Raw genomic sequence first — 13,890 nt, forward strand, 5'->3', positions numbered from 1 at the left:
CGTCCCATCATTACAAAATTTGAGTATTACAAACAGAAAGAACTGGTTAAGAGCAAGGGATAAGAATTGCGTGGAACTACCTTTGGACTTAACGATCAATTCCCACGGGAGATTCAGGATAGACAGAGAATATTGGTTCCATTCATGAAACCATTTCGCCAAAATGGAAGGAAAGCCGTTCTCACAGTAGACAAACTATATGTTGATGGCCAACTTTACAGGAACGACACCATATACTGGTTATTATCCACCGTGAAAGGAAGATCGGAGAACAGGGGGAAGGGAAAAAAAGAAGAAAAAAAGAGAAAAAAAATGCAGCCAATGTACTCATTATAAGATCAGCTGTAATCACCTACTCCACGTATTTATAATGTCAACTTTATACTCATTTGAAAAAAATTGCTCTCATTGTTGCATTGTTTTCATTTCTTATTATTTGTTTGTTTTTCATTGTTTATGTATTGCAAGTATTTTTTATATTCACATCATATAATAGGATACAGATACTTATAGATAAATATCGAACCAAACTATACAGTAGTATCATAACATAGAATTTCAAACCTAAAATTAGTTAGCTGGAATGTATAAAAGATCCAAAGCTAAAAGATCCAAAATATTAAACCACATTAAAAAACTCAAGGCAGGTATGTTTATTGCAAGAAACGTATCTATCAGAATCAGAACACAAGAAATTAACAAATACACAACTAACACAAATATACTCGGCATCCTACAACTCCAAGAAAAGAGGTGTAGCTATATTAATCAATAAAGAAGGATGACATGTTATTGTCAATATAACCTTTAACAATAAAATACTGACCATCGCTAATATCTGTGGACCAAACACAGATGACCCATAATTTTTTTTTCTTCAATAGCCAACGTTCCCCATTCAGCCATCATAATCGGAGGAGATTTTAATACAGTTATTGATCCAACTCAAGACAAATTGAATATATCATCAAATTTAAACCATGGCAATCTACAAAAACCATTAAACAATACATGATTGACCTTGGTCTTGGCGATAGCTGGAGACTTACAAACCCAAACTCAAGAGAATAGTTATTTTTCAGCAGTTCATAAATCATATTCACGTATTGATTATTTCCTAACAAGTAATTCTCTCATCTCTGACATTTTAAATACAACAATACACCCTATTATTATTTCTGACCATGCACCAATTACTATAACTATTGACAACAGCAATGATACTAAAAAATCACTTAGATGGATGAATACTTCATTACTTCAAGATAATGAGTTTAATGAATACTTTAAAAAAGAATGGGCATTCTTCATGGAAACAAACGACACACCAGACACAACTGCTAAAGTTGTACTAAGACGAAAGATCATATCATACTCTACATATACAAAAAGGAACAAAGTCGAGAAAAAGAATTAGAAAATAAAATACATTCATTACACAATATTTACTCTCATACTCCCAATGAACAGATCCTAAAGGAAATAAATAAAACCAAAGATGAACATAAAGACATAATACATAAAAAGATAGAATTCCAAAAACAATGCCTAAGACATACACACTTTGAACATAATGACAAATCAGGTAAATACCTTGCTAATCTAATCAAACGTAATAAAGAAAAGACACGTATCCTGGTGATCAATAGTCGAGAAGGAAAGACTCTTCAGACCTTACAAGACATCAATGATACTTTTCGTACATTTTATAAACCTCTATACAGTAATACAAAGGATCCAAAAATTAATGACACTAAATCATTTCTTAACGATATATTTTTACCCACTCTAACCACAGCACAAAGAGAATCATTAGAATAATCCATATCAGCAACTGAATATAAACAAGCTCTTGAATCTCTATCAAACAATAAAGCCCCAGGGTTTAGATGGATACCCACCAGAATACTACAAACATTTCTGGTCAACTATATCAGCATTATTTTTCCGAATGACGGCAGAAATTAAGAAAACTTCTTTTATTCCGCCTTAGATGAAAACAGCACTTATTTCAGTCTTACTTAAACCAAACAAAGATCCAACTTTATGCTCTAGTTATCGCCCATTATCTCTTTTAAATACGGACTTAAGAAATTATTAGTAAAGCTTTGGCTACACTACTTATCCCTCATCCATCCAGACCAAACGGGTTTCATCAAAGGACGCCAGTCATCAAATAATACTAGACGATTATTCAACATTATGAACCTATGTAATAAAAAAAAGCCATAATCGTATCACTAGATGCAGAAAAAGCTTTTGACAGAGTTAATTGGCACTTTAAAACGCTATATAATATCCCACTAGCATCTGTTATAATGAATGGCATAATATCATCACCATTCCAACTTCAACGAGGTACTCGCCAAGGATGCCCCTTATCACCACTACTTTTTGTCTGATAAAATGATAAAATGATAAAATTACCGGAGTTCTATCAATTAACACTAATCATAAAATTTCATTATACGCAGACAACATATTACTATTTTTACAAAATCCTATAATATTCTATCATATCAGACTACTCCATAAATTGGACAAAATCAACAATCTTACCCCTGAACATGAAACTGCATGACAGGAGCATACAAGACACACCGTTTAAAATTAATAATATTACATACTTAGGAATAAACATATCCCAGAACCTATCTGAATTGTTTAGCCTCAATTTCAATCCACTGTTGAAAACGATAGAAGATGATTTAACTCGATGGATGAACCTACTGCTTTGAATTATAGGTCGTATTGCAACAGTAAAAATGTGTATTCTACCAAAACTACTTTTATTCACCATGACTCCGGTACAACCAACTAAGAAATGGTTTACATCATCATTAAAAAATTTTACTGGAAAAAAAAGAATCCTAAAATTAGTTTACAAACACTTCAAAAAAATAAAGCTCAAGGTGGTCTAGCCGCACCAAATTTTCAGCACTATTACTTAGCATCCCAACTACAGTACTTTTGCAAATGGATCAAAGGGGACAACCCCCAAAACCCATGGCTAGAGTTAGAACAAACAGAATGCAAAGAAATAACCATATCTGATCTCCCATCCTTCACAAAAAAAAAAAAATCAAACCGAACAATCTTTTTAAGAACGTAATGATTAAAACAACTCTCAACGCTTGGTGGCAAATTAAATACATTGACAAAACATGAACTGATTCCAGACATTCACCTATATGGTATTATCCTGATTTTACTATCAACAAAAATCCGCTTAACAATATTAACTGGAAAGAGAAGGCTATCACACATCTACATCACCTGTTTACTGGCAACACCTTCGCTACATTTATAGAACTAACACTGAAATTTAACCTAGGAAAAGAACAGTATTACTATTACTTACAAATCAGGAATTCTATTAAAACCACAATTGGAAACAAAAACATTGCACAACCTCCCCCAATTCTAAAACGTATCACCACAATTAGGAATTCATCAAAAACACTTAAATTATACACCCTAATATCATCTATAGACTCTAAAATAGTAGCACCAGTTAAACAATGGGGAAAAGATCTCAATATCAACACAATGAATTTTGGAAAACATTTGTAGAAACACTTTTATCATAAGTACAAACATAAACATCCAGTTAATTCAGTATAAAATTATACACAGAACACACATAACACAGCGTAAGATGTTTTAAATGGGACTAGTAACTTCTGATAGATGCGCTAACTGCAGTGTAAATACACCAGACACTTTCTTTCATGCATTCTGGCTATGCCCTCCAGTTCATCAGTTCTGGATAAATGTCGCTAATAAACTATCGAATTTCTTTAAAATTACAATTAATGCACTCCCATTATTATGTCTTTTAGGTGACACATATCAAATTAACCCTCCCTTTGAACATTCAAAACCTCTGCTCATATCTTTAGCTATTGCCAAAAAACAATACTACTCAATTGGAAAAATAAATACCAAATATCAATAACACAATGGCTACATCTATTAAGGGATCACATTATTAAAGAGAAGCAAACGTTAGCAAATAAAAATCATCTATACAAATTTAATACAATTTTCAGTCCATTGCTCTCACCCTTAAATATTGATTTAAACTGGCTAGGTAGTCGATGCCTCAACTTAAATCTTGGGTATACTAAATGGATTAACCCTTTCGAGTTGATTAACGCATATATGCGTTTTGAGTCCTTTTCTCCTGATAACCCCGAAAAGAACTTAAATTACACTCTCAGTTTTAATCGTACAGTTAAGAGCAATACATCAATCGAATCTGTAAAGGGTCTAGTTTTTTTTGGATACAGACATAATAACAAAGAACCTTTGTGCACTTATAAATTAAAGATAACAAACAAAGTGCGCTGTCTGCAGTCTTTGTCTCCGCTGATCGTCATGTACAAACACGTCATTAAAATGAACTGTAACTCCGTGAATACTCAACGAAGAGACATGAGAGAGATATCTATAGAAAGCCTGAAATGTCTACTTTTAAACTAAACAAGTGCTGCTGAAAACAAATATTCTGAGATAAAAGTAATCCATATGAAAACAACGCGATGTCTATTTTTCATGTCTCCCCTCATTATATCTAATGTGACCACGCCCCCGCGCTGAACGCGCTATTCAGATTCAAACTGAAGCACGCGGCTTGAATACGCCCATAACAGAAGAAAAAGCAGAAAAAAGAGTTTTTATTTTATTTTACTGTTTGCTTCGCGATGAGAGGACTAAGACATAATTCACCCCAAAAAGATGTGATGTGGTTGAGGATTTGAGAAATGGATTTCCTCAGAAAAAAGAATGAAGCACTTTATTCAACAGGGATCATAAACATGAGTAAGTCTCTTTTTATTTATTTGTACTAGTTTTCACATAAAGTGTAAAACTATTTTACTAGTCAGACTTTTTCCAAATACTTTTTCCAAACTATAATTCCTGACTAAATGTATAATCAAGTGAAACATTATGAAGTTTCAATAACAATATACAATACTATACCATTCAAAAGCTTGATGTAAATAATATAAATGTGACAAATAGAGATAACTCTAACAAATGTAAAAACAATGCAGTTTTTTCGATTTATTCCCCCTAAAAAAACCTGAAAAATATTCTCAGCTCTTTTCAACATTAATAATAATAATAATGATGATGATAATAATAAATGGGGTTTATTTGGTAGAAAATAAGATTGTTAAAAGGATTTCTGAAGGATAGTGTGACTGGAGTAAGGATGGCAAAAAATTTGTTTGAAAGTAAGCTTTGTCCCTAATAAACTGTTTAACTGCTCCCCCAAGTGGATATTAAATTATGTTGTGGGATAATTAAATATATTCTTAATAAACTACAAACATAAAATTATATACTTTTATTTTGTTCTCACATTCTTTCTTGTAAGTCCTCCCTCAGAGTGGCACAGTTGAATGAGAGGCTCATTATACAGCTCATTATGCGGGCCTTTGTCTTCTCAGGTGTATATCACAATGATATTCATGATAGTTGACGCCTACTCGCATATGACTTTTACCAACAAAAAGTGTCTTAGAAAATTTAAATCAATATATTGTTTTCTGTGAATGAGTAAACAAGATGATTTTCACATAATTTAGAAAGAAAAATTCTAGGCTACAAGCTCCAGTTCTCAACTTTTCCGGCAACCAATTTTATGTATGTGTTTTATTGCCTTATTCAAGTGACTTAACATTTTTAGTTTTTCACTAACCATGCATAACATTTTTTTTCTCAAAAATACAATCATGTACATGCATGCATTTCACATATTATTATAGCCCAGTTTGTGCTGATTACAGTGATATTAGACTTTACCCATTTAGATATTTATAAGAAACTGAAAAAAGCACAAATATCAAGGCATGACAAAACTTCTCCAGGCCCCAAAAATACCCTTAGACTCCAGAGGGTTAATAATAAAGAAGTGCAATATGCATAATTATAAATTATTTCTATAATAAATAATCTCTGAGTATTATTAAAGTAATAAATAAAATAAAATAAAAAAGACAATTTTTTTTTTCCAAAGCGACTTACAAATGATGACAATAAAAGCAATCAAAAACAACAAAAGAACAATGATATACAAGTGCTATAAAAAAGTCTTAGCTTAATGCATTACACATAGCAAGAATTTTCTAAATTATATAATAAAAAGAAAACGGAATAGAAAAAGAATAGAGCAAGCTAGTGTTAGAGGTCTTTTATGATTTTGTCAAATGTATAATAAATGAAAAGAAAATGTTTAGAAAGCTAAAGGAAGAGATGTGTTTTTAGCCGATTCTTAAAGGTGATTAAGCATAATTGTTTTATACAGAGAATTGTGAAATAGATTTCCATGACTTTTCCAAAATGTTCTGGTTGTATTTATTTTTCCAAAACTTTATATTTACATATTTAATATTTACATAGAAAAACCTTTTAAAAGCAGCAGAGCTTTGTAAACAGCCCAGAGTAATCATGTAATCTCCATAAGAATTATATGATTGCCAAAACATATTTACTGTTTTTTTTTTTGCAATTTCAAAATAAACGTTTGAGTTTGCACAGGTCCAAATATTACAATGTATTGGATTTAAACATAGTTTAATCATGCTGTGAAGTAGGGCTGCACGATATTGGGAAAAAATGACATTGCGATATTTTATTTTTCTGCGATATATATTGTATATATATTGCTCTCTCTCTCTCTCTCTCTCTCTCTCTCTTGCACGCGCGCCCGCGCTCTCTCTCTCTCTCTCTCTCGCACGCGCGCACGCGCTCTCTCTCTCTCGCACGCGCGCGCGCTCTCGCTCTCTCTCTCGCACGCGCGCGCTCTCTCTCTGTCTCTCTCTCGCACGCGCGCGCTCTGTCTCTCTCTCTCTCGCGCGCGCGCGCTCTGTCTCTCTCTCTCTCGCGCGCGCGCGCTCTCTCTGTCTCTCTCGCGCGCGCGCTCTCTCTCTGTCTCTCTCGCGCGCGCGCTCTCTCTCTGTCTCTCTCGCGCGCTCTCTCTCTGTCTCTCTCGCGCGCGCGCTCTCTCTCTGTCTCTCTCGCGCGCGCGCTCTCTCTCTGTCTCTCTCGCGCGCGCGCTCTCTCTCTGTCTCTCTCGCGCGCGCGCTCTCTCTCTGTCTCTCTCTCTCGCGCGCGCGCTCTCTCTCTGTCTCTCTCTCTCGCGCGCGCGCTCTCTCTCTGTCTCTCTCTCTCGCGCGCGCGCTCTCTCTCTGTCTCTCTCTCTCTCGCGCGCGCGCTCTCTCTCTGTCTCTCTCTCTCGCGCGCGCGCTCTCTCTCTGTCTCTCTCTCTCGCGCGCGCGCTCTCTCTCTCTGTCTCTCTCTCTCGCGCGCGCGCTCTCTCTCTCTGTCTCTCTCTCTCGCGCGCGCGCTCTCTCTCTGTCTCTCTCTCGCGAGCGCTATCTCAGTCTCTCTCGCGCTCTCTGTCTCTGTCTCTCTCGCGCTCTCTCTCTCTGTCTCTGTCTCTCTCGCGCGCTCTCTCTCTCTCTGTCTCCGTCTCTCTTGCGCTCCCTCTCTCTCTGCCCTGTTAAACTTGCATGTGGTTTTCAGTCCTGTTAATGATAAACTTTCACTCTCTGATGGTTAAGCTATGCAATTAATACGCGAATCACATTCGTCAAGGGCCGGGGAGCAGCTGGCCCGTACAGTTAATGAATAACGGATAAACTACAACAGCCTACATCGCACATCCTGCGATGTGACTATCGTGGATTCGTACATCGCGATATCGATGCTTAAACGACACATCGTGCAGCCCTACTGTAAAGTGAAATGTCTCCAGGCCGTTGAGTTAAAATATTTCAACATACAAATGCATTGTTTTACTTTTTACAATGAAAAGACAAATATTTTGTCATTGAAAATTTCTTTAAAATTCTATTAAAATATTGTCTTGTTCTAGTGTCACCTACCTAAAGTCACCTTTATTTATATAGCACTTTAAACAAAATACATTTGCGTCAAAACAACTGAACAACATTTAGGAAAACAGTGTCAATGATGCAAAATGACAAAGGCAGTTCATTGAATTCAGTGATGTCATCTCCGTTCAGTTTAAATAGTGTCTTTGCAATCAAAGTCAACGATATCACTGTAAATGAAGTGACCACAACTAAGCAAGCCAGAGACGACAGCGGCAAGGAACCAAAATTCCATCGGTGACAGAACTGAGAAAACCTTTCGGAGAAACCAGACTCAGTTGGAAAAGGTCTTTACAGGGGATCTGTATCTGGGGCTCTAGTTGTCCTGGTCTCCGCTGTCTTTCAGGGCTGTAGAGGTCCTTTCTTGGTGCTGCTCCACCATCTGGTCTGGATACGTTCTGGATCCGAGTGACTGCAGTGACCCTCTGATCTGGATACAGACTGGACCTGATGGCTACGGTTGGAATAAGAGAGAAACAGACTAATATTAGCGTAGATGCCATTCTTCTAATGATGTAGCAAGTACATCAGGTGTTATGGGAAGTGTTCCTGGTTCCGGTTTACCTAATTAATGCAGCCTAAAAAAACTTTAACGGATTTGGATATTAGAAGCACATTCGTGTGAGAACGCAGCAGACGTGGAGGATTGTAATGTAGCAAGAGCTCATTCAAATACTGAGGTGCTAAACCATTCAGGGCTTTATAAGTAATAAGCAATATTTTTAAATCTATATGATGTTTGATAGGGAGCCAGTGCAGTGTTGACAGGACCGGGCTAATATGGTCATACTACCTGGTTCTAGGCTTGCCGTGATTGACCGCGTTGACAGTGTTACCGCTTTAAAGCCACAACAGCAGTTACATCACTTTCCCACCGTTGTTGTTGTTTTTTTTCCTAAAATATTTATTTGAATTAAGTAAAAATAATAATTATGAATAATTTAGTTTAAAAGAGAGCATACACTATAATTAAAAACTGAACGCAGCTACAATGCTGCATGCCAAGAGAGTCACATCACAGATCAGCATCACCCCGTCATCTCTTCTACCTTCACTGTGTCTCATTAAATAAAGAGGAATCAATGGCCCTATTGGATGAGGACGGACAACTGACAGCCAACCCGAAAACCGACATCATATCTATTTTAAGAAGGTCACACACCGGAAAAGAAGCGCAGCACCATGCCTTTAAAATTAGAACACATTGTTTTCTATGAGTGTTTCGGCATCTCTTTGAGGCGTCCAGCTACGACTCAGGACGCAGTTCAAATTCCTGTCGCACCACAGAGTGCCATCTGCATAGTTTTATATTCAATTAGCTGGAAATTTAGCTTGTGCGTATAGAATTTGCCGTCCGGTGTGCGATGCCTCGAAATGTCCTAGACGCTGCGCAGCGTTTGGTGTGTGACCGCCGAGAAATATGAAATATGAAGAAATATGAAGCTCCCCGAAAAGCAAGCCGGCAGCTTATGGGCAAGACAATATTCCTGGACCTGCGCTACATGGCTGGCTACGACCTGAATGTTAAAGAGAAAAGGAAACGGTCACCCTCGGTAGGAATCCCGTGAGAGAAGAGGGAGAACAAAATGAGGAGGAAGTTGACGTCGAGCCGCAACACAAATTAAAAAAAAAAAACTCTGGAAGCACTGTTAATAAAAGCCAATTTATAGTGGTTTTAATTATATATATATGTGTGTGTGTGTGTGTGTGTGTGTGTGTGTGTATATATATATATATATATATATATATATATATATACACACACACACACACACACACATATATATATATATTAGGGGTGTAACGATACGCGTATTCGTATTGAACCGTTCGGTACGACGCTTTCGGTTCGGTACGCGGTACGCATTATGTATACCGAACGGTTCGTTGGAGTAATTAATTATATTTGAAAAAAAAAAAAAAGAGAGAGAGAGAAATATAATGATATGCGTTCAACAAGGTAGCCCAATAACCCAAACGACGTAACAGGCAACGCCCCTGACACTCCCGAAGAAGAAAAAAACACCATCTTATATGTTTATGTTAGGCTACTCAGCAGGCGCTCGCTCACTCAGTACGCGCTGAAGGCTCATTGCAAAATAGCCAATGCGTTTAACAGACTAGAAATGAGAAGATCCCCCAATAACCAACAGGTCTGGTGTTTGGGTGCACTTTGGATTCCCTTTAAGCTATAATGGTGATGGCAAGAGAGTGGTGGATAAAAAAACAACGGTATGTCGCATCTGCAACATGACAGGGTACACCAGCGGGAAAAAACAAAAAAAAAAAAAAAAACAGCGGGAATATCTGGGATATATGCGTCAGTACTATCTGGGAAAAGACGAAAAAAAGGAGAAACATGCACGCAGCAAACTATCCCTGCAGCATTTAGAAACTATAGCTTACAGGGAATCCAACCCAAACACCAGACCTGTTGGTTATTTTAGGATCTTATATTTCTGGTCTGTTAAAGGCATTCGACATTTTGCAACGAGCCTTCAGCGCGTGCTGAGTGAGCGAGCGCCTTAGGGGCCGTTCACATATCGTGCCTAAAAACGCATGGAAAACGCTAAGCGCGTCTTTCTCAAAAGCGCTCGGGCAGAAGCGCTCATGAGGCGTCTGTCTTTGCTAAGCAACAATGACGTGCTCTCTCCATGAGACGCGGAAATTTCAGCGAAGGATAAATGGATTTGCAGCTCTAAAAATCGCTTGCAGTAGCTCTGCTACTAAATTTATTTCAAAATTGCAATCCATATACAACTATGATCAGCTGATCCTTCATCTTGGCTGAGCTCTCAACGTTGTTACGGGAAAGGATGAAGCTGATTGGTTAGTTCTTGTCACATGACCCGCGGTGCGCTTGCGGCATTCTGAAAAGTTGAGATGTTTTTACATTTTGCTGTATCTAAAACGTATCGAACCGAACCGAACCGAACCGTGACATCAGTGTATCGTATCGAACCGAACCGTGAATTTTGTGAACCGTTACACCCCTAATATATATATATATATATATACATACACACACACACACACACACACATATATATATATATATATATACACACACACATACACATATATATACACATATATATGTACATATATATATATATATATATATATATATATATATATATATATATATATATATATATATATATATATATATATATATATATATGTTTGTGTATATATATATTTGTATATGTATATATATGTATATGTATGCATGTATGGATGTATGTATGTATGTATGTTTCTTATTTATGATTTTATCTTATTTAAACTTTGTGTACTAATTTATTTGGCTAATTTATTTTCTTATTCGTTTTAAAAATTTTCAAATATTGGCTAAATGGTAAACGTTCTATGTTTATTCTAACTTTATTTTCGATTACGATTTTCAGTTTTTTTTCAGCCTATTCATGGTGGCATTTTTATTCGTTATGTTAATAAAAGGTTTGTATTTCATATCAGTGAGCTTTTTTTTGTCCATTCAAGCAACCGACGCCGAATAGCCGAAAGCCACCAATCCGAAAGTGAATGTATAACGCTCGTGCATTTACAAGCTATTTAATAGAGCGCATGTGACCTTTAACCGGTGGGAAATTTTCCTCACTTCGGCAACCCTACCCGGTTCTAGTAAGAACTCTTGCTGCTGCATTTTGGACTAACTGTAGTTTGTTTACGAAGCGTGCAGAACAACCACCCAATAAAGCATTAATCTAACCTTGAGTTCATAAATGCATGGATTAACATTTCTGCATTTGTCATTGAGAGCATAGGCTGTAATTTAGATATATTTTTGAGATGGAAAAATGCAGTTTTACAAATGCTAGAAACGTGGCTTTCTAAGGAAAGATTGCGATCAAATAGCACACCTAGGTTCCTAAATGATGACGAAGAATTGACAGAGCAGCCATCAAGTCTTAGACAGTGTTCTAGGTTATTACAAGCAGAGTTTTTAGGTCCTATAATTAACACCTCTGTGCTTAATGCATGCCGACTATGCATTCCATTAGTTTTACAAATTGGTGTGTTTCACCAGGCCGTGAAGAAATATAGAGCTGAGTATCATCAGAATAACAGTGAAAGCTAACACCATGTTTCCTGATGATATCTCCCAAGGGTAACATATAAAGCGTGAAGAGTAGCGGCCCTAGTACTGAGCCTTGAGGTACTCCATACTGCACTTGTGATCGATATGATACATCTCCATTCACTGCTACGAACTGCTGGCGGTCATATAAGTACGATTTAAACCATGCTAATGCACTTCCATTAATGCCAACAAAGTGTTCAAGTCTATGCAAAAGAATGATGTGGTCAATTGTTTCAAACGCAGCACTAAGATCCAACAATGAACAGCATCTCTACTCATAATAATAAATTTCACTGTTTCAAGGACAGAAATTTTACTCACCACCTTTCTACTGAACATTGTCTTGTAGCTTTTCAACTGTAAAACTGTTTTATTTGTAAAGTCATGGGATACTGACAGCAAGTTCATATTTGTGTGTGTTTCCATTTGTGCAAATGTCTGTACTCTGTATGTGATTTTGTATGGGAGAGAGAGTGGGAAAAGTTGAAGCATGCTTTTTGTAAATTAAACTATTTTATGGATGAGAAAAAACAGGCAAATGGTTTGTCATTTTTAACCCTTTTTTAAATGTATTTATTGGGTTGGTTTATTTGTTTTGGCTCTTTTACTGTTTTAAGGTGCACCTAAGGAAATAATTTGGCACAATTATATATAATGCGGTCAGTCACCTGCCTTTCCTTGAAAAATCATTGCACATCTTAAAACGATTATCAACCAATCAGATTAATGCATTTAACAGCCCTGTAGTATAAAATAATATATTTTTTTTCTGTTTTGTTCTATGATTATTAGTCATGTTCGGATTACAGAAGATTCTTTTAAACACTCAACTGATGTTGTAGTTTAATTTTGGTTTGATGCTATGTTTAGCTAAACTGGCAGGTAAGCACTTCTTGCTGAAGTCCAAAGGCTTCATGAATTGTATCTGTTTTGGGTATGCCATTTCTTTAATTCTGTAGATAGGGTTTTTTTTAGGGTGAAATTTGAATCAAATTATGAAACACCTTTTTGTGTTTTAGAAGCAATTGAAGATGCTAAGAAAGCCCACCAGCTGCAGCCAGGTCTGGTGCTTGCCTTCTTAAGAATAGGGTAAGTTCACAATAGAGTTTCCTCACATAAAACACAGAACTGTACATTTCTATGTCCCAGCATCAATAAGAAGTCATTGAAGTGCTATGCATTCTGTTGATGGAATTCCCTTAAAAAGTATTGTTGTAAAATTTAGACCAATGCAATCAGATGTGGGGCAAAGAGCGGCATAGATCACATTAGTGTTGTCAAAACTGAATATAAGAATGTTGCCACATAGAAAATCAGAGCAGAAAGGTACTGTGTTAAATTTATTAATGGGTAACATGAGAATTTGAGAAAATGCCCATTTATGAAGAATATTTCTTATAGGACAAAGGGGAAAAAATAAAAATCATACCACACTGCTCAGACATGTCATGACCCAACAAATGGCAATTGAATGTTTAGTCTGTGAAAACAAATGGACATACGGGTAACATTGATTCAATCATTTTTTTTTCTATTGCCAGCGGTTGGTGTCTGTTGGTGTAGTGTAGACTAGTGTAAATGTGTCACAATTGAACTTTTCACAAAAAAAAGTGTAGTGTTTACATGAACAGTAAATAAAGTGATCAGGCTGATGTGCGTGTTCTATGTTACAGAGAGAGAAAGAAAGGTGAAGGAAACTGTTAATAAAAGTCCTAATGTGTTTTCTTATTCTTTTTGAAGAATTGCAGAATATCACCTTCATAACTTCATTACTGCTCATGAGGCCCTCACAGCTGGAAAAGAGCTTGATTGTGAGTCTCGCTAAGTTCATGTATGTGCCTAAATGTGTACAGTTCAAAGGCGGCGTTCTGTAAATAA

At 36.5% G+C, this 13,890-nt stretch overlaps 1 protein-coding gene across 3 annotated transcripts in view; it reads left to right on the forward strand.

The window, feature by feature from the left end:
- The window catches only part of sugt1 (SGT1 homolog, MIS12 kinetochore complex assembly cochaperone), a 102,410-nt gene that overhangs the window by 36,694 nt on the left and 51,826 nt on the right, over window positions 1-13,890 (forward strand). For all 3 annotated transcript variants that reach the window (XM_026253657.1, XM_026253660.1, XM_026253658.1), the window contains exons 4-5: window positions 13,032-13,101; window positions 13,753-13,823. In XM_026253657.1, the coding sequence (XP_026109442.1) occupies window positions 13,032-13,101; window positions 13,753-13,823 (141 nt within the window). The remainder of the gene's footprint in view (window positions 1-13,031; window positions 13,102-13,752; window positions 13,824-13,890) is intronic.

The sequence above is a fragment of the Carassius auratus genome, unplaced genomic scaffold (assembly GCF_003368295.1).
Source record: "Carassius auratus strain Wakin unplaced genomic scaffold, ASM336829v1 scaf_tig00034732, whole genome shotgun sequence".
In the NCBI taxonomy this organism is placed as follows: Eukaryota; Metazoa; Chordata; class Actinopteri; order Cypriniformes; family Cyprinidae; genus Carassius; species Carassius auratus.